This window comes from Etheostoma spectabile, chromosome 7, assembly GCF_008692095.1.
Source record: "Etheostoma spectabile isolate EspeVRDwgs_2016 chromosome 7, UIUC_Espe_1.0, whole genome shotgun sequence".
Classification (NCBI taxonomy): domain Eukaryota; kingdom Metazoa; phylum Chordata; class Actinopteri; order Perciformes; family Percidae; genus Etheostoma; species Etheostoma spectabile.
In genome coordinates this window covers 8,583,730-8,603,272 of record NC_045739.1, presented here as the reverse complement: position 1 = coordinate 8,603,272, position 19,543 = coordinate 8,583,730, and the positions used below count along the sequence as shown (strand labels likewise).

Sequence of the window (19,543 nt, the reverse complement as noted above, 5' to 3'; positions counted from 1 at the left end):
GCTGTCTGGCTGAACCCCCCCCCCCTCCAATTTTAAGTCATTTGCAATTTAGTTTGCACATATACAGGGTATCCCGCAGAGTCTTGAAAGCACTGATAAAGTCTTTAATTTGATAATCTCAAATTTATGCCTTAAAAGACTTGAATTTTAGTATACAAAGTCTTGGATATTGTTACAAATGACTCATATTGTTTTTGCCTTTCCTAGGATTAAGTTCACACCGTAACAAAATTAACTGTTACAAACTAATGTAGGCTAATTTAAAAACTGACAAAAGCCCTTTGCGGAATGCACCAGACGACCGGTACACATAGTAAGCGCGCCTCTCTGACCGGTACCAGGGGTTAGCAGTTAAACTAAGAGGAGGATGTCCGGACTCTTAACATCTTGATCCGTGCAGCGATTCGCTGTGAGCGGACTGTTTAGAGACGATGTGACCGGCAGGTAACGTTAAAGGTTATCTGCTACTGTAGTAGATCTGCAAGTCAACACTGAACTGAGCTGTTTTCAGTGTAAAACACTGCTGCAGGTATTCATGCATGACTGTTGGTGATTTACTAAGGTGGAAGACTTACTCTGATCATGTATTGCACTGAAAGTAGAATAAACAGTGTCAAATTACTTGTCAGTTACAAGTCCTGCATTCAACATCTTAATTAATAGTATTATCAAAATATACTTAAAGTACCAAAAGTAAGTGCTCATTATACAGTGTAGTATATCTTAATTTATTGGATTATATTATAATCCAATAAATTGTAATAAATATGACTGATCATTTAAAAAAAATGTTTTTTGTTTTGTTTTTTTAAGTCGCCTTCTTGTACATAATTATTTTCTAGGGTTTAAAAGTTATACAGAGTTTACATTTTCATACTTGGGTACAAAGTTGGAATTGAATTCCATTTGAAGTGGTATTAAGTCTTAACGCCTTGAGTTTAAGTTGGAGGATCCTGGGATACCCTGACATAACACATGCTAACTGTTCAACCCAGCTGTTAAGCGATCATGACCTGTAATCACATGTTGATTTTTAAGGTGTGTTCAGTTCTTGTATGTGCCGGTTTGTTGCCAGGGGGCAAATGTTCCATCAAAATTTTCTACCTGAGACTATTTTGTTGAGCCACCTCCACTATGTCTGGAAATTGTCGCCACCCAAGATGATTGTGATTGGTTTTATAAAAAAAGAAAAATCAATCTAAAACGTATGTGTGGTGTAGCCAGACCTGTAACAGTGCTGTGGAAGGTCTGGTCTGGCAATGCAAGACTACACTGAACATGAACCACAATGCCCCAATCTGGTCCGACTGGAGTCATTTCTCAATTAATGCTATATAATTAAAGGCATCCAATGCAATTGTGATCATTAATAAAACTTGTTATGGAACCATTATTCCTAAACGCAGCTTTTAAGGATTTGCATTTCAGTGATCTTGAAGTATAAAGTTATTTGTGGCTTTCAGCTCACCAGCTCTGGTGCCCCCTTCTGGTCCGGCCCAAAGAGGTGTCCTCACCCACTAGAATTCAGCACTAGCAATGTAAGTATGGACTTGTTATGTTTAGTTTGTACAAGACCAATATCTGCTCTGAACTTGTCTATCCAGTCTAAAGACCTGACAATGACAAGTGCTCTCTTGTAGGAGCTGCACATGGACTATGTAATGGCAGGAGCCAACCTCTTTGCACACACGTACGGCATGCAAGGCAGCACTGATCGTGCCGGTGTGATTAAGATCTTGCAGGAGGTCAAGGTGCCACCCTTCACCCCTCGTTCAGGGGTTAAAATCCATGTCTCTGATCAGGAGCTGCAGAATAGCAATTCCTCTGTTGGTAAGATGCGCACATCTGTGTATTAACAAAGCATATAAAGTCATCAATTAAGTTCAGAGATCATCGGCTAAGGAGTTTTCTTGTTGTAAATAGCTTATATGTTGATACTGTGAGACACATGAACAACTGATCTTTATATGTAGATGACTGCAGACTGGAGGAGCTGAAGGTCCAGCTGCCTTCCCCTGAGACTTCCCAGTTCAAACTGTGTGCCATTGACTTTGAGAAGGTACACTCTTTCTTCCTACATTTACTGTACATTTCTCTTTAAGCGCATCAACTATACTGTTGGTCCTCAATTTAACCTAATAGTCGTATTTAAGTGACGGCTGTGTGCTCTATTAACAGGATGATGATACCAACTTCCACATGGACTTCATTGTAGCGTCGTCAAACCTGAGGGCAGAGAACTACGACATTCCCCCTGCGGACAGACACAAGGTGGGGGCACACATTTGTTTTGCACTGAGTGAAATAGCTTTGAACTGTTTTGCCACAAATGTATATCCTTGAAACAAAATCAACTTTGTTCTATTTCCTCATTACGCTGGTACTCATTACCATCCAAACAGAGCAAACTGATAGCTGGCAAGATCATTCCTGCTATCGCCACGACCACGGCCGCAGTGGTGGGCCTGGTGTGCCTGGAGCTCATCAAGATTGTCCAAGGACACAAGAAGCTGGAATCTTTCAAAAACGGCTTCATGAACTTGGCCCTGCCTTTCTTTGCCTTTTCTGAGCCCATCGCTGCTCCAACACACAAGGTAAGCAGCTGCATGTGTATCACTTCTTGTGTTGGGCTGATCAGACGTCTATATGAGGATGTATGTGTCCCCACTGTCACAAAGTATTTTGCAATAATCTGTCATCTCTGAAATGTAGTTATTCCCAAAGGAAAATCACCACCACCAAAATGAATAAGAAAATAAAAGTAGCAATTCAAATCCTCTCTGTGTTTAAGAGCAATTTACCAAACAACCGCAGAAGAAGCAGAACATAAATGTGAAATATGGGAGCTAATCTCAGTTTTATCTCCAGTCAGGCTGTACTGGATTCTGAAATATAAATTTTATTTAACCAGTGTTAATTGGGGCTTTATTCACTCAAGCATAATATGCATTATTGTTTATTAAATTGTCAGAAATAACAGGTCAATGCAAACATTTCTATCATGGTAATAAGGTAACCAAGAGTCATTTACTGGTTAGTAGATGTTTTAGTCTCCGATGATGATCCAGCCATGCTAATACTGATACAACGGGCAGATGCAGTGTGTCTGCCTGGGTGTAAGTGAGTGTAACTCACCTTCTCATGCTGATTGGTATCAGTGTGTGCTGAGGAGAAATAAATGCATACTACTTCTACCCTCTTAATGCTTTTAAGCAAAGAGCAGCAATAACTGGGTGCCATTTGTGTTGTCTCTCTGTGACTTGCGTCTTCACTGGCATCAACCCTCACTCTCACAACTGTTTTTGCAGTACTATGAAATCGATTGGACGTTGTGGGATCGCTTCGAGGTTACAGGGTTGCAGCCCAATGGAGAGGAGATGACACTCCGACAGTTCCTGGACTACTTTAAAGTACGTTCTCATCAACCCCTCTTCACTTTGCCACTATGTGGTTTCTGGGTTACAATTAACAACCCTATTTTTGTTTTTCTGTTCTTTGACAGAATGAACATAAGTTGGAGATCACCATGCTTTCTCAGGGAGTGTCCATGCTCTATTCTTTCTTCATGCCTGCTGCCAAACTTAAAGAGAGACTGGACCTACCGTGAGTATATTGTCTAGATGCACTTGAGACGTATAATTATATGATTGTGTTATTCCTTGTCATAACTGTGTTCTTCTGTGTCCTGTAGGATGACGGAGATTGTCACCAAGGTGTCCAAAAAGAAACTCGGCAAGCATGTGAAAGCCCTGGTGTTTGAGCTGTGCTGTAATGACCTGTCAGACGAAGACGTGGAAGTGCCCTATGTCAGATACACCATCCGCTGAGCTCCACAATGATCCCATCCACAGGAGGGTGGAAGACGGGGTGTGCGTGTTGAGGAGGGAATTGGGGATGGGTGGGTTGATCCAGGTCAGCTCTATTGGATCAATCAGTTTTTGTTTTTTTAGGCCTGTGGTTTGTGTAAACCTGTGCCTGAGTGTACATAGCCCCAGTAAGCTGACTTAAGGTTAATTGTATGTGTGTTAGGTATCCAGTTGTTGGTTGTCTGTGGGAACGGGGGGAGGGAGGGGGGTTCATTGGAGGAAGGGAGCATGTATACTGGACCTCAATGTTTCTCAGTAGCAGAACCGTTCCGCTCAGTTTGATTCTAAACAGTAGTGTTCTCTTGGTACTCCAAAGCCCAGCCAGAGTCCCATTAAAATATCCTCAAACTCTTAACTAGCCTTCAGCACTATATCTGGGATCTTTTTAATCCAGCCAACTGTCTCCCCTCCACTCTACTTGCTCTCTTCCCTCTTCCAACCCCTGTCTCATAGACCTGGTTCCACATTACTGTTTTTTTTCCTTTTAAATTCTTTTTTTTATAAAAGATGCACCTCCATTAAATAAAAACCTCGGCCAAGAATCCCAGAAATTGCCCTTAATTCTACCCGGGACCCCACATTTGAAACTAGGAGCACCTGAGGACACAGCTAAACCCGAGTCAACAGCCCCTCCCGGCTCGAAAGTAATCGGAGTATCTCATGCTGGCATAATATGAACCCTTGCCTGTTTGAGGCACCACTACACCCACCTCAACTAACACTCTGGCTTTGGAGGGGCTCTTGCACAGGACATCAGTTTTCTTTGTATTTCATGTGTTTTGTTCATTTCTGTTTTATTTTTTTTTGGGGGGGGGGGGGCGCAACAGTTTTGGTGCACACACCGTGTAGATCATAAACTCTCTTCTTTCTACTTTGTTAACTCTAAATGACATTACAGTATAAGAGCAAGGCAATGAGATGGGTCTTGAAACGGGAGCACTTAGTGTGATAGTGAATAAACATGTAAAAACTCTCCTGCATTTGTGTGGTTATTTGACTTTGTGTAGATTATTTGTTTAATACTTTTAATCAAACAACAATTTGAAGGTGTCAGATACTTTTGTGTTTTTCCTGTCTGACCTGCTTCTGCCGGTTTCATCAGAAGTGCTGTAGAGCGTATCCGGGAAACACAACCTAAATCAGCTAAACGCCCACCTGTGAAACTCTTTAAAAACGACCTATTTGGATTTCTTTTTTTTAAATATTTTTTTTTATGCAGAGTATGCAGTAAAATAAGTCCTGGATGACTGACGTATTACATTTTTATATTAAACTATAAATCTACAAAGTGATGTTAAAGTTCGATCTGTTTTTGTTGGTATGATAGGTTAGAACCAGTCGAGTTTTAAAGCCTCAGAGCGGATACATGAGTATGTGCAACCCTAAAGGATGTGGTCTGGTGTGAGATGAGGAAGAAGTGCACTGAACTCTGACGAGCTCCATGCAAAGAACTCGTATGTTACTGAAACAGAAAAGACTGCTGTGAATTTGGATGTCAACCCTTGTATTTTGAGAGTGTGTGATGTTTCTGTAAAGATGCATTGAAGACAAAAGATGGACGTGGAGGAGACCGGTGAAACAAGGACTTCCTGGTATGGTAACTTATTTGTATTACCTTTTTCTACTTTAGGGTACCACATACTGTATATTAATGCTTAAATCAGACTGAGGCAAGCTTCAAAATCTAAGAGTATAGTATACTTATGTGTAGGAGACAAATAGTGTTTGAAGTTGGTACACATCTGGTTCAGTGGTAAAGGTTAACCCTAAATGTTCAGTACTTAAGTGTTAATCTTTATTTAAATGTACTTTTCTGTAAATTCAGACACAAATCTATTAAATGAATCACAAAGGCACATTAGGAACTAGGATTCAGTCAGCTACTCAAAGTGTTTTTTTCTAAGATCTATGTCAAGGAAAACAACTTAATATCTATGGGTCTGGCTTTTGCCTTTTTTTAGGTCTGCAGAGACACAGTCCATCCCCTGTGACCATGCTGGGGTCAGTCACGCCATCTACCTTTATTTCTTATCTAAAACCTACATGGGCACTCTCTTAAAAACCAAGAAACTCACTGTCTCGTAAATTTCTTCTTTTTAGAAGAAGAGAAAACAAGACCCTGAGCCTGTTATCAGAATCATAGAGGTGAGTGATATGTCACATTCACCGTTAAAACCCTAGTGCCTCTTCTTTATCTTCGAGTCTCTCCCTGTAACTAGCGGAAGTTAGTCAACATTACCTTTGTGACCACAATGCTGAGTGCAGAGCTGGCGAGAGATGTGAACTTCATGTTTGGCTGTGCAGCCACAAGCTCCCCGAATACACAAGCCTCTAAATGTTTCATACCAGTCAGTCCTGCCACATTTTAGCCACTGATTTTCCACTTTTTGTGATTATTTGTTTTGCTGTTATCTTTACTACATGTATAATGAATGCATACATTTTTACTGCACGTATTTAAATACATCTTACTCTGATACTACGCTGACTATACAGCTGATATGGTTTGTGTGGTACAAAACAGGCGTCTTGTGTTTTACTACAGAGGCACAGCTTCAACCCTTCTTCCTCTTTGAAAGAGTCACACAGGAAATGAGAGATCCGCACCATGCAACATCTCACCCTTCTCGACATCTCTCTCTTTCCTTAACACACACATTTTTCTCAAGTAAACTTTTTTTTTATTCTGTTATTTATGCCCTGTTGTGTTTTATTAGGATGAAGAGGAGGATGAGGAGGCGGAGATGTCTGACCACATGAGGGATTCAGAGGTGAGGTGTTTCTCTTTTGCAGGTAGAAGATGTGCATTCAGTTGTTTTAAAGTCTTCTAATGTACCGTCAGTAATAGTTGGAGGAACGACCCACCCTGATAAGCTTGAAGATCATTTGGTTCAAACGTGTCAAAGCTGGATTCTTACCTTTTTTTAATGTTGACTTCTTTTTAGGAGCCCAGTAATAAAAGGGTCAAACCTGTGGTTAAGTCCAACAGCCTAACAGGTGTCATAACCCCGGTGAAGACCCCTGCTCTGAAACGCTTTGGACTGTCCATTTCGGTAACGAGTCACAAACACACGGACACACCTCTTATGCAAAATGAACAGCTAACAACCTTCAACTACTACTATTTTCACAGCGGTCCATAAGTTTCCGCACAGAGGCTCGACCTTTGCCCCCGGCGCCCCTGCGCGCTCGCACGAAGGCCTCGTCGTTTCCACGCCGACGCAACAGCCAATGTTGGAGTGATACTGTGGAGAGTCATGACCTCACTGCAAAGGAGATCAAACGACAAGAGGTGCGAGCTGCACGGACTAAACTTTCTGCAGGGTTATTTTGGGCTGGGCAATATATTGATATTATATCAATATCCTGTATCGATATACTGTATGAGGCTAGATCTCGTCTAAAATGTTCAATATCGCAACAAGTGTTGTCTTTTCCGTTTTTTTTAGGCAACATCACAGTAAAGTGACGTAATTTTCGAAACTTATCAGACTGTTATAGCTCTTCTTTTATTTGCCATTACCCATTTAGTGATTATATCCACGTTACTGATGATTAGTTATAAAAAATCTCATTGTGTCAATATTTTGTAAAAGCGCCAATAGTCAACCCTATAATATTGCCGCAATATCGATGTATTTGGTCAAAAACATTGTGATATTTGATTTTCTCTATATCGCCCAGCTCTAGGTTATTTAATATTATTTGTTTTTTGGAGGGTATGTGGGTCAAGTTGTGAGGCTGTGGTTGGAGTGTGACTAGTGCCTACCCTTTACATCTGTGAAGCAGCTCTACACTGCACAGGGATTTTGAAAGAGGATGTGAGCTGGCACCCAACTTCCTTTATTGAACAATCAGCTGTGAGAGCTCATGCTGTCTGCCTCTGTGGATTTCACATTGTATCCAGGCGTGTGTTTGCATGTGCTTGTGTCCACATGTCAGTGTGCGTGTGTCTCCTGCAGGTGATCTATGAGCTGACTCAGGGTGAGAAACAACTCATTGAGGACCTCAGTCTGGTCAAGAAGGTACTTGTTGACTAAAACAATAGCATGTCATCTCGATTATTAAAATATTAATATCAGAGCCATTTTGCTGATCTGAGCTTCTCGCATTTGTTATGGTACTGCATTTGTTCTTTCCTTACCTTTGCCTCCTGGTCTCTATGTGCTACCAGGTGTACTATGAGCCCATGCTGAAGTTGGACATCCTGACAGAGAGTGAGCTTGGACAGATCTTTGGTACACTGGACTCTCTCATTCCTCTCCATCAAGGTAAACCATCTCTCTGCAATGCACATTCTCCCATTTGTCTCATTGTTCAAACTCTGGGTTTTTAAGTCTTTAACCCTCTGACGTCTAAGGGCATTTAACATTTCTTCTGAAATTCCCCTTTTAAGGGTATTTGCATATAACTGATCCCCATGTGTTTCATGGCAAAACTCTGCTTTCTGTAAAGTGAAGCCCAAATTTGTTCCAGAGCAACGTGTAAAGAGATAATTTGGCCCTAAAGCTTTTTGAAATTTCTCAAATCTTTTGAGGAAACATAGCTGCACTCAATTTTTTTGGTGCTTGAAAGAAGTTTACAAAAGTGCTAGGTTCACAAAAGCAGCTTAATATATTGATGAAATAGTATATTTTGTAATATCGCTTTTTGAATAGTAGTGTTGTCAAAACATTGCTTGGACTCGCTGGTGCAGCTTTTGTCCTAAAAGGGGTAATATTTTATTTCCTTTGGTATTTTATATCTTCTTTCTCATTTTCTGTTTAGATCTTACGATATTTTAACAAGGTTTATCATGGGAAGCATGTGTAAAAAGTGCTCTATCAAATAAACGTTTTATTATTATTATCAACCCCCTTATTTCCTAATCATGTATAAGGTAATTATGGCTGACTGAAAAGTTAAATATCATTTGTTGACTTTCATTGTTTCACACTGTTCTGTCCAAATTAACGATTCCAAGTAAATTCAATTTTGGTTATCAACTGTCATGTTGAAGATTTTGCAATTCATATATGATGGGTTTTCTTTGATAAGATTCATAACAGTGGACCGCCACTGCATTAAACATCAATTTTTATAATACATATGCATCTTCCCTGGAACTATGACCTGGTTGACTGAGATATTGATTTTAACTGTGTTGTTCATACCCAAAATCAAAAATGGAAAGCCTTTCAGGGAGAGTGCTCATTTATTTTACTTGTGGTTGCATGCTATACCTGAGTGAGATTTGGCAGATGATGCTAGTCTTTAAGTAAAGGAGGTAGAAGGAGTTGAGTGTGATGTTCATCTGTCTCTGAGCTGTAGTAACCCAGGCATTCAGTCAGAAAAAAATCTATAAGAATTCAACAGTATGCGTGTGCCATCTTTATTTCACACCAGATCTTCTGTTTCGTCTTGAGCGGCTGAGGGGATTAGAGAAAACAGTCGGAGAGGTGGGGCCTACTCTGATGAACTGGGTGAGTATTTCCATGGAAACCAATGACTGAGAGATAAAAAAGAGAAAATGGCACAACCCACCGTCACTTTCTCCAGTTCCTGTTTTTACCTTATTATGTTCCTCTCCAAATCACAGTCACTGAGTTCAGTCTGTGTTATTCTCTGCTTCTTTTTTTTATTTTAATGGAATCTTCATTTTATCGGGCAGTCTCAGGACACCTGGTTGACTGGCTACACGTTCTCCTTTGTCTGCAGTTTCCTTGCCTGGAGGCCTACGTTACATACTGCTGTAACCAGGTGTGGGCCAAAGCGCTGCTGGACCAGAAAAAGAACGAGAAAAAAGTGGAGCACTTCCTGCGCTTGTGTCAGGAGTCTTCTTTTAGTAGGAAACTGGACCTGTGGAACTTCCTGGATCTCCCTCGGAGCCGTTTGGTCAAATACCCCCTCCTGTTGAAAGAGATACAGAAGTGCACGCCTCCAGAGCACCCAGATGAAGACACGTTGTCTGATGCTGTAAGTTGATGTCCTACACATTCGTGTTCAGGATTTATTTAGAAGGTTCTTCTGAATGATTTCCACATTGGCAGTTAATACAAGAGCTGTTTAGATGGAACTGAGTTTTCCTTTACATGAACTAATAAAAGGTTTCCTTAACAATAATCATCACTAGTAAATGGTAAATGATGGTTAATTAAACTTCAGTTAATTTTACTGTTAACAAACAATAAAATGAGAACTAATAATGCTTATTTATTATTAATAAGGGTTTCATTTATTTTAACAGTTTATTGTACACATAAAATTTTATATATTATTTACAGGATTTGTTTACGATATACTGTTTTAACTGTAAAGAGGATTATAGTACCTTGTTTATGGTTAATAAATAGTTTGCAAAGCATCTATAAACATTATTTAGATAGATATTATCAGTGCACAAATAGTACAATAATTGATGTCTGTTATAAATCACCAACAAAATATTTATTTGGGCCAAATAATTTTACTTGATGCCTTATAAGCCACTTATTAGTCATTACCAATGTATTAGAAGCATTAGTTGTTTTATAGATGGCTTACAAAACAACTATTAACCATTGACAAAGTATTATCTATGGAAATGTATGAACTAATTATTGGATAAACTAATAATACATTAACACATACTATGTTATTTGTTGTTAATTGTCACACATTACTGATAATTAACATTTTAAATGATCATTTCATTGTCTAACAGAAAAGAATAACTTAAGTTTAATTAACTATTAATTTACAATGTATTAATACTGTTTTTATAAAGTGTTAGTAATGTCTCAAACACAGTAAACCTCTAATTATGTATTGCTACAAATGTTTCTTATAGGTGGTCAGCTTGCTCTTGATTATAACACACTAATTCATATGATTAAAATGCAGCACTGTTCAAATATCCATTAGTACAGAAGAAATATTGTTCATTTAAGGCTTTATAAGTTTTATAGGTTTTATGCTTTTCTTTCCTAAGTATGAAATCCATCAGACATTTTGGTTTAAAGTTCTAAAATACTTTGCACATTTGCGCCTCCTAAAGGCAGCAAGAGAAAATAGTTTTTTGAAACATGAACTTCAGTAGCCAGGGATTCTGTGACTGACATGTTCAGCAGTTCAGCTGGTCCGCAATGACTTTATACTAGAGGTGTAAAAATAATCAATGCATCGCGGACATGGACAACGCTGCATTGATATCAGCCGGGCCATAATCAATTATTTCTGGTTACAATTTATTGTAGGCCTAACAACATTTCTGTTTACATATTCTGTTATGTTTTGCACATTCAGGAAGTGTCATGTGCTCAGTGCTGTAGTTTTATTTATCCAATTCATTTAGTATTAGAGCACTGCAGAATGTTTTGTTTTTGAAGCTTGAAAAGCTATGAATTAAATATCCAACATGGCTTTATAACACAATGTATTTGATGCATTGGGATGCATCGAGATATCGCCTCGCTGACATGATAATCGCAATTGAATCGGGAGATCAGTGAAGATTCACACTTCTACTTTATACTATAGATGACTTGAGGAATGATAAAGGGAAAATAAGTTCAATAGACACCTATGCATTTGACTCGCCTGTAGTCTTTTAATGTGGACATTAAAAGTGTACACATGAAACAGGATGCTATCATAGTAAATGTATGTATGTTTACCCATTGCTTTAATATATAGTTTGAGTCATTTTCTATTCAGAACCCAACCAAGATCTTACATGCTGTTTTCATCCCCAAGATGACACACAAAATACCTTCATTTTGTGTAAGACTACTTTGTTCTGTTTAGTTGGAGCTGATCCACAGCATTGTGGCAGAGGTGAACAAGAAGACAGGAGAGGCGGAGTGTCAGTTCTACAGGCGGGGTCTCATCTACCTCGAAGAGAGTCAGAGACTGCCAGAAATCCAGCTGTCGCGCTTCCTCTACTGCCACGGAGAGCTCAAGAACACCAAGGGCCAGGTAGCGGCTCTCTCTTTTTATGTTTAACTACTCTAGGGTTCCTTTGATTGACCTTTGGTTGTGGATTTGTATAAGTTTTAACTGACAGGTGGAGCCATATTCTAACAGACCTTTGCTCTTCTCTGATCTTTATATGAGCCCTGTGTGACCCTTTATTTTAAAACTGCACTTTGTATGATCTTGTTTTGTAACCCTGCCAAAGATGTTACTCTTAATGTCTGAATAATGGAGGATTTTTATAACTACGTAAAAACGTGTGTGTGTGTGTGTGTCCCTCCTCTGTCAGCGGCTGCATGTATTCCTGTTTGAGCTGGCGTTGGTGCTGACCAGGCCGGGGGAGGACAGAGACGGAGGACAGCTATTCCATGTGTACAGACAGCCTCTGCCCAACAACTTGATAAATCTGGAGGAGATCCCAGATGGGGAGGCTGGTGGAGGGGGCACCTTCAGGGGAGCCTTCACTGGAGGAAATGATAAAGGTAACAAGTGCATACCAACATCATGAAATCAATCAATATCAACAAATAAGGTGTGTGTTGTATTGCAAACTGGGATGTAATAAATGACAAAACGATGCCATGTGGCAGAAAAAATGTTGTATTAGGACCCCCCCCCCACCCCCCCACCCCCCAAAAAAAGTTTTGAGGTTTGTATCGAATCGTGGGTCAAAAATCGTGAACCAAACCAAAGTTTGGTGTATCGTTACAGCCCTATAAATCAGATAATTGATATAAATAGCAAAAGGTCTAAATTTAGATGCTTTAACCAGCTAAATGATCACCTGCTAAATGATCAACTGTTTCAACACTACAGTAATGTATATGGCACATGTGTGAATTCTTTTAAATTTACATACTTTATTAAAGTATATTTTTTTCAGGTTTATTTCCATCTTTTGTTTCACGTTTGCCAGATAAAGGAGGGTGTAACTCAGGCTACAACCAAACCCATAGATTGAGAGAAAGCCGTGCCACTCCAACCCATTAGTGAATACCTACAACTTTGATTCCATTTAATTTCCTTCCTCCTATTCCTCTCTGTCCATACATCTCCCAGTGAAGAACTGTTTCCGTGTGAGCAGCAGAGGGCGCTCCAAAGCTCACCCATACAGCCTGCAAGCCAACGACTCCTTCAGCAAGCAGCAGTGGATCACTTGTCTGCGCCAAGCGATTGTCCGGTCACGGGACAGAAGCGCTCACCCCATCCAGTCGCAGCTCTCCCCTCTCCCTGATCCCGCCCTGTATCACATAGCCGATCTCAGCCTCAGCTCAGACACAGAAATGGCAGACCACACCAGTCGCTGACTGATGATCAGCAGGCCTGGGGAGTGTCTATGGATCTGTACATTGACATTGGAGAGAATAAAATATGGACTTGTGATATGGTTATATTGTCATGTGGTAAATATGGTTTGTGAAAAGATGATTGCGCTTGCTTACACGTAGAATTTCCTATATGGATTTAGTCATTTCCTCCTTTTGCTGATGGATTGTGTGATTGTGGGGATGTTAACTGTACAGCTAGAGAACAGTATTACTGAATGTGAATTTACGGTGTATGTAATGTATTTTCGTTTTATTTTATTTTATTTTTTTTAATAAACTGACACTTGAAAGTTTTTTTGAGCTACTCGGGAGTACACAAAGACAAGTCTAAGTATAGACAACAAGATCCACAAATAAAAGATTAGTGATGATTATCCTCCCCCCCTCTCTCTCTTCTCCTCTGCCTTGACACCAGTGAGGGAGAGAGAGGGAGACTTTCAGTTCTAGACTACAGTCACACAGTGAAACAGTAGATGTCCCCTTATGCATTTTTAACAGCTCAGCAGGTGATGGGAACTGTTTGGTTGGGACAGTTTGTCCACAGATAGAGTGACCAAGTGATCAGGTGAGTCCAAACCGCTGTGTTTATTTGCTACTGTTATACTATTTGTCAGGAATTATTTGCAAACTAGCAAGATTTTACTCTTTACCTGCTGAAAACCCTAATTAGAGTGTCAATTTGGCTTTGATAACGTCTCAGAACAAACCCTGGTTGTGAGAGTTTGCATATTCTGTTTTATGGGTTTAGCACTTGACCCTTTAGTCAATGAGCACTTGAGGTGAGGTCTCCAGAAATCATCTCTTTTTGTTAATATGTGTCCTGAAGCATATATGTTAATATCTGGATTTATCGAGGTCTGTCAGACCTTGACTTGTGTTGTAATCATGAGACGGAATCGTGAGGCAAGGTAGATCAACATGGATCTATGCAAGATGAGGATTTACCCTAAAAGGAATGCTGCTTAGCAAATATATCCTGTTCTTTTGCTCTCATCTGTGAATAACATCCCTCGTCATTTTTTTTTTTTTTTTTACTACCAACACATTCTGCTCACCTTTAACACTTTATGTGAAAGAAACCTGAGGTGGTGCAACCTTCCCAGTTTGAGGTGTCTGTCTTCTATCTGTCTCAGGTGAAGTGGTAAAAAATTCTGAGGTGTACCAGTAAAATAGGATGCCCGGAGCCAGTGGCGTCAACGTTGAGGGCTCTTGTGAGGCCCTGTGTCGAACCCTGGTCTCTCAGAACGGACTCCAGAGAGAAACAGCCGACATCTCCCAGTCTGTCCTCTACACCTCACTGATGGGCCTGCTTCTGGTGGCCGACAACGAGGTGTGCAGAGTACAACGTCCTTTTAATTTATGCTCAAACTTTCAAGGCTGGGGGTCTTAACAATCTAACACAGGCTGAAATGTTGTGTAAAGTAATTAATGTAGAGTACAATCCAACACACATGTTTGAGCCCCTGTCAGCACTCCTTGGTCTTTAATAGGATGAATGATTCAGTCTGACCTCCAGCTTGCCTTTCTTTTACGCTAATGGGATAAGAAGGCTAAATCTGTTCTCCCAATGCTGCCTGTACACGCTGTACCGACGGTGTTAAGTCAGAGAGAACACGTAACATGTCATAGAGACACAGCCGGGGGTCATATAGGGTACACATAAAGTGAACCATGTTTCTACAAATTAAAATAGGCTGTGTTGTTGGTAGAGTTTGGGTCAATAGCTTCATGTGTTGTCTTTATTTTCCAGAAAACACAGCTCACCATAGGAAGTGGAAGGGTTGGCCTTAGAAACATAGGAAACACAGTAAGTGTTAAAGGATGTTTTAAGAAAAGTCCTTTAAAATAATATAAATTTACATAAACATGCTCACTTTCTTCATATACTTTGTCTCCAACTTAGTGTTTCCTAAACGCAGTAGTCCAATGTTTGTCTCACACACGTGGCCTACGGGACTACAGCCTCCTCATGGCCTACAGGGATGAGAAGTTCTCCAAAGAGGAGGCTAAGCTCATGGAGGGTATGTTCCTAATTTTCCCTCCTCTTACTTTTATGTTTTTTTTCATCTTTTCTCATTCCTCCCTGTCTTCCTGTGCTAGCTTTCTCTCAGGTGCTGTCAGGCCTTTGGGACGTAAATGAAGGGGACACAGTTGTAAATCCACGACAGTTTTACAGTATATTTAAAGAAGCAGTGCCTTACTTCAGTGGATACAGGTGAGAACAGATAAAGTTTCTCTTTCCCCTCAAGGTTAGCTGCATCTTTTCATGAAACTTGAATAGAATGCAACACGATATCCATTTCCATATCAGCATAACTGTTTCAAGGACAAGAGAGGAACTGTATTCATTTTCCACTTTGCCTTGAGTATAGATTGATTTTGAAGGTGAGACTTGTATAGAAATAGCTGCCTGTGAACGTGACATTAAGGAAGTCTCTGTCTCTGTGTTTAACCAGTCAACAGGATGCGCAAGAGTTCCTTAGGTTCCTATTGGACAAGCTGCACACAGAAATCAACCGCAGACCCTACGTTCGGCGAACAGGGAAGGAGCCTGTACAAAAATTTGCCAGATTTCGGTGTGTGTGATTTTGCGGAAAAGATTCTGTTCTTGAAACTTTGATGTCCTTGGTGTGACCAAATATCTCTTTCCTTCATCCCCTCCCTTAGGATTTCAGAAGAGGCAGCTGCCATGTGGAAGAAGCACTTAGAGAGAGATGACAGCAGAATAGTAGGTGAGTAGAGCAATCCAGTCATGGTGACTCATCAGCATTATAGCAGAAATGAAGGCAACCCACTGTTGATTCCTTCCACCCTCCTCCCAGACCTGTTCTCGGGCCAGCTGAGGAGCTCGCTGCATTGCTCAGTGTGCTCCCACTACTCCAACACATTCGATGTGTTCTGCGATCTGTCGCTGCCCATCCCCAAGAGAAGCTCTGCTGGGCAGGTCTCGCTGAGGGAGTGCCTGGAGCTCTTCTCTCAGGAGGAGAAACTGGACAAAGACAATTCACCAGTAAGTTAACACAGAGAGTGCAAAACATGGACATTAATGTGTCTCTAACTTTGGGATCAATGACACGGACTCTGTCAGCTAGGAATGGTTTTGTACAAAACAGATGTTTTTAATCCATCTGTAACCCATACTTTTATTCATTTGACTCATTTAAAAAAAAATCATGGTAAAAATTCATGGTAAAAGAAACAACAGAACATACACCTTTACTGACCCCCAGTGGGGAAATTCAGTTTTTGCAGGAGTAGCCTACAATAGAAACAACAAAGATAAAAAGAGAAGTGTAGAAAGTAACAGAAATAAATGATGAGAGGTACAAAAGTAAAATAGAGTACAGTAATAGAGCATCAGTAGATAAAACAATGCAATAAAATATATTCATAAACATCAGACAACGCAAACACAAATAACAACAGTTGCAGATGAAACCTTCAATAAGCATTTTTTTATGTGTGTTTCAGATGTGCGAGAGGTGTAACAGGCATACAGAGTGCACAAAGCGACTTTCCATCCAGAGGTTTCCCCAGGTTATTGTGATCCGTATCCTTGGCAACAACTCTTACTATTAACCTTATTAACAAGTGATGATTTCATGTCAGAAGTTAACAAGTGATGATTTTATGTCAGAAGTTAACAAGTGATGATTTTATGTCAGAAGTTAACAAGTGATGATTTTATGTCAGAAGTTATGATGATGCTTGACAGTCTAAATCAGATCTGAACCGCTTTACCACGTCACGGTGGTCTATCAGTAAAAGCACAGTGTATGTGTCCTTCCCGATCACTAACCTGGACCTTGGATGCTACGGGCCTGTCGACTGTGGTAACAAATCCAAACCTTTCTTTTAGTTTGTCTCATCTATTTTACCATCTGTGCAATATTTCCTACATGCATGCTTGATTCAACCATGTGCATTACTGTCAAATACTATAAGAGGTTTTCTTACAATAGGTTGATTATTCCATTATTCAAACAAATAAATAACACAACACTGACACAATGGTAGTTCTAAAAAATATAATGAGTGAGTCATCACATCTATGTATGTCTCCACAGGCCCAGTTCTGTATGATTTATACGCAATATGTAACCATGCCGGCACGGTAAACATGGGCCACTACACAGCCTGCTGTTCAGATGAAAATGGGTGGTGCTTCTATAATGACTCCAGGTGAGACCTGCCTGCACCCAAATCATTTTGTTTTAATATGCAATGCCCTGCTAACGACATAATCTATTTACAACAGCCCAACTGTGTCTGTGGGTCATTGGTATTGAGACACTTACTATATAAACCTGGAGCTGGTTCTGATGATTACTCTCCATCTACCCACCTACAGTGTGACTCCAGTCTCAGAGAACCAGCTTCAGACCAACCAAGCCTATGTGCTGTTCTACCAGCGCAGCAACAGCACCACCGCCGTCAGGAAATAGACCCGAGACTGGCTGAGCCAAGCAGCCAATCAGAGCAACTTTACCTCCAGTGTCCATAGAAACAAATAGAAGCAGCACTGCTGTAAATCTGACATATATGAACAGCTCAGTCTCAATAAAGCATGCCCTCAAATAAACTTTGAGAAGGAGGAGAGCAAAGCCATGCTCACTTTAAGGAGGGCTTGTGAGGTGACCTCGCCTCCGGAAACAAGGAGATGCTTTTGAAGAGTCTCCCGGAGAGAGCTGAGGCAGCTCCGGTGGACTGCAGCCCTCTGTGCCCTACTTCTCAGGCAGGAGTGAGCAGTGTACTTGCACATGATGCTGAGTTCTTAATGTTGGATCATTGTGATTCATGCTTGCGATGCAACATAAATCCAAATAAACAATGGGGAAACTCTTCAGTGGTGTAGAAATTAGCCTACATTTAATGACTCAATTGTGACAGAACATTTATTTTAAATTGTGAAAATGCACAGTAGGGTGTGTGTAAATATCTGTGGGTTATGCTATAGGCTAGACTACGTTTGTGTCTCTTTATCCCTCCACCCTGAAACTTGAAAACATAACAATGGGCTATATTTTTCGTCTAATTGAATTGTAATTTCTATGTATTCATATATGTATATATATTTTTTTTACACAATTGAATGTAGCCTATTGAATTATTGATATTTAAAACCATCAATAAAAGATCAATGAAAACAGTGATGATTAGACTTGAACTTTTAGTTAAGATAATAGGGGTGATCCGAGTAGCCGGCTGAAACGAGTATCCGTACGGATAACGCACTTTTGCCGAGTACAAGTATTATACGAGTAATATGAGTCAATATCCGTGCTCGGATTGAATACAACTCCTCAACTGCCCGCGCAGCGTTCTGTGATAATCACAGCGCCCCCCCCCCTACAAACCCGCTCAGATCAGTCACACACACACAGAACATGGAGAAATGTGCTCCCTCGGCCTCTCTCTCTCTCTCTCCGCTCTCTCTCTCTCTCTCTCGCTCCAGCTCCCGCTCCGTCAGTCAGTCGGGTCTGCGGATCTGTTCCGTTAACGTTTAGGGTTTCTTCAGCTTCAGGTTTGTTTTTAACTTCGTTTTGTAGTCCTTACATAGTAACCAGTAGATTTCTGGGGAACGGGGGTTTCAGACGTGCTGCTTGTTTTAAATGCAACTCCCGCTGCGTCTCTGCCATCGGAGATTTTTTTTTTTTTACTGTCAGCTGCCCCCGCCCTCTCTCTATGTGTCTCTCTTTACTCACACCACACACACACACACACACACACACACACACACACACACACACACACACACACACACACACACACACACACACACACACACACACACATACCTGCTGGGAAATAAAAAAATAAATAAAAATAAAAATAAAAAAATAATTCACACTAATCATAAAAATAAAAAGTTAAAAAAAGAAAGTTTATTGAGTATGAAAACTCTTGGTCATTACATTTTACTTATAAGCAACCGCATGTGTTGTATTCATTGTGTTCTGTTGTTTGTTACCATGACAACACCATTGATCTGAAGCTCGATGCTGTCATGTAAATAGTTTTCAAATCAGCAATAAAATAACAAAATTTTGATCAACTCCTAAATCAATGCATGCTTAAATAACATACCGGTTAAAGCCCTGCACATTTCAAGAGAACCCGACCCACGTCCGGGTTAAATTTGACCACTTCCGGTTTAGGCCCCGCCCAGTCCAAGTACGGATCCGGATACAGATAATTCATGTGGTAAACAGATACAGATACTTGAAATGGTTAAAATCTTTTATCAATAACAAGCAATCCTTTTGGTTTAGTGTCTCCAATCTAATATTCTCCAAGATGGGTGGAATTGACTTTCTTCTGCGATGTGACTTTGATTGTAGTTCTCTGCCAATCAAACTCTCCTCGTTCCATCAGCAGGTTCTTCTCTATTGGAAGTTGATCTATAAACATAATTTT

General features: G+C 40.3%; 4 protein-coding genes and 1 non-coding gene across 7 annotated transcripts in view; all 5 read left to right on the top strand.

Moving 5' to 3' along the window:
• Window positions 1-4,839, top strand: part of uba1 (ubiquitin-like modifier activating enzyme 1) — a 17,387-nt gene extending 12,548 nt beyond the window's left edge. For both annotated transcript variants that reach the window (XM_032520715.1, XM_032520714.1), the window contains exons 19-26: window positions 1,464-1,538; window positions 1,641-1,830; window positions 1,974-2,059; window positions 2,179-2,271; window positions 2,403-2,594; window positions 3,309-3,410; window positions 3,503-3,603; window positions 3,692-4,839. In XM_032520715.1, the coding sequence (XP_032376606.1) occupies window positions 1,464-1,538; window positions 1,641-1,830; window positions 1,974-2,059; window positions 2,179-2,271; window positions 2,403-2,594; window positions 3,309-3,410; window positions 3,503-3,603; window positions 3,692-3,827 (975 nt within the window). In that variant the 3' untranslated portion in view covers window positions 3,828-4,839. The remainder of the gene's footprint in view (window positions 1-1,463; window positions 1,539-1,640; window positions 1,831-1,973; window positions 2,060-2,178; window positions 2,272-2,402; window positions 2,595-3,308; window positions 3,411-3,502; window positions 3,604-3,691) is intronic.
• Window positions 1-19,543, top strand: part of LOC116692455 (rho-related GTP-binding protein RhoA-C) — a 732,216-nt gene that overhangs the window by 706,464 nt on the left and 6,209 nt on the right. The window lies entirely within an intron of this gene.
• On the top strand, window positions 3,052-3,173 carry LOC116693312 (small nucleolar RNA U6-53/MBII-28). The gene has a single exon (XR_004332893.1). It is a non-coding gene; the product is annotated as a small nucleolar RNA U6-53/MBII-28 (small nucleolar RNA).
• On the top strand, window positions 5,206-13,395 carry arhgef3l (Rho guanine nucleotide exchange factor (GEF) 3, like). Its single transcript, XM_032520737.1, has 14 exons — window positions 5,206-5,458; window positions 5,828-5,867; window positions 5,967-6,011; window positions 6,584-6,637; window positions 6,812-6,919; window positions 7,000-7,158; window positions 7,829-7,891; window positions 8,041-8,137; window positions 9,252-9,328; window positions 9,564-9,821; window positions 11,631-11,801; window positions 12,088-12,280; window positions 12,858-13,176; window positions 13,211-13,395. The coding sequence occupies exons 1-13, from the start codon at window positions 5,421-5,423 to the stop codon at window positions 13,103-13,105; spliced, it is 1,551 nt and encodes a 516-aa protein (XP_032376628.1). The 5' UTR covers window positions 5,206-5,420; the 3' UTR covers window positions 13,106-13,176; window positions 13,211-13,395.
• On the top strand, window positions 13,479-18,273 carry usp21 (ubiquitin specific peptidase 21). 2 transcript variants are annotated; one of them, XM_032520745.1, is made up of 12 exons: window positions 13,479-13,691; window positions 14,260-14,456; window positions 14,877-14,933; window positions 15,030-15,147; window positions 15,227-15,341; window positions 15,583-15,702; window positions 15,794-15,858; window positions 15,949-16,136; window positions 16,598-16,676; window positions 16,852-16,959; window positions 17,194-17,308; window positions 17,478-18,273. In XM_032520745.1, exons 2-12 carry the CDS (start codon window positions 14,301-14,303, stop codon window positions 17,569-17,571), a joined length of 1,215 nt encoding a protein of 404 aa, XP_032376636.1. In that variant the 5' UTR covers window positions 13,479-13,691; window positions 14,260-14,300; the 3' UTR covers window positions 17,572-18,273. The 2 variants fall into 2 exon arrangements, with proteins under 2 accessions (XP_032376636.1, XP_032376637.1); XM_032520746.1 differs by lacking the exon at window positions 13,479-13,691 and having other exon boundaries at window positions 14,141-14,456.

Coding starts and splice junctions, on each gene's coding strand:
- usp21 (XM_032520745.1), top strand. CDS start 14,301: ATGCCCGGAGCCAGTGGCGTCAACGTTGAGGGCTCTTGTGAGGCCCTG. Junction 14,934..15,029: donor TTAGAAACATAGGAAACACA/GTAAGTGTTAAA, acceptor TCTCCAACTTAG/TGTTTCCTAAACGCAGTAGT. Junction 15,342..15,582: donor CCTTACTTCAGTGGATACAG/GTGAGAACAGAT, acceptor GTGTTTAACCAG/TCAACAGGATGCGCAAGAGT.
- arhgef3l (XM_032520737.1), top strand. CDS start 5,421: ATGGACGTGGAGGAGACCGGTGAAACAAGGACTTCCTG. Junction 9,329..9,563: donor GGCCTACTCTGATGAACTGG/GTGAGTATTTCC, acceptor CTTTGTCTGCAG/TTTCCTTGCCTGGAGGCCTA. Junction 9,822..11,630: donor AAGACACGTTGTCTGATGCT/GTAAGTTGATGT, acceptor TGTTCTGTTTAG/TTGGAGCTGATCCACAGCAT.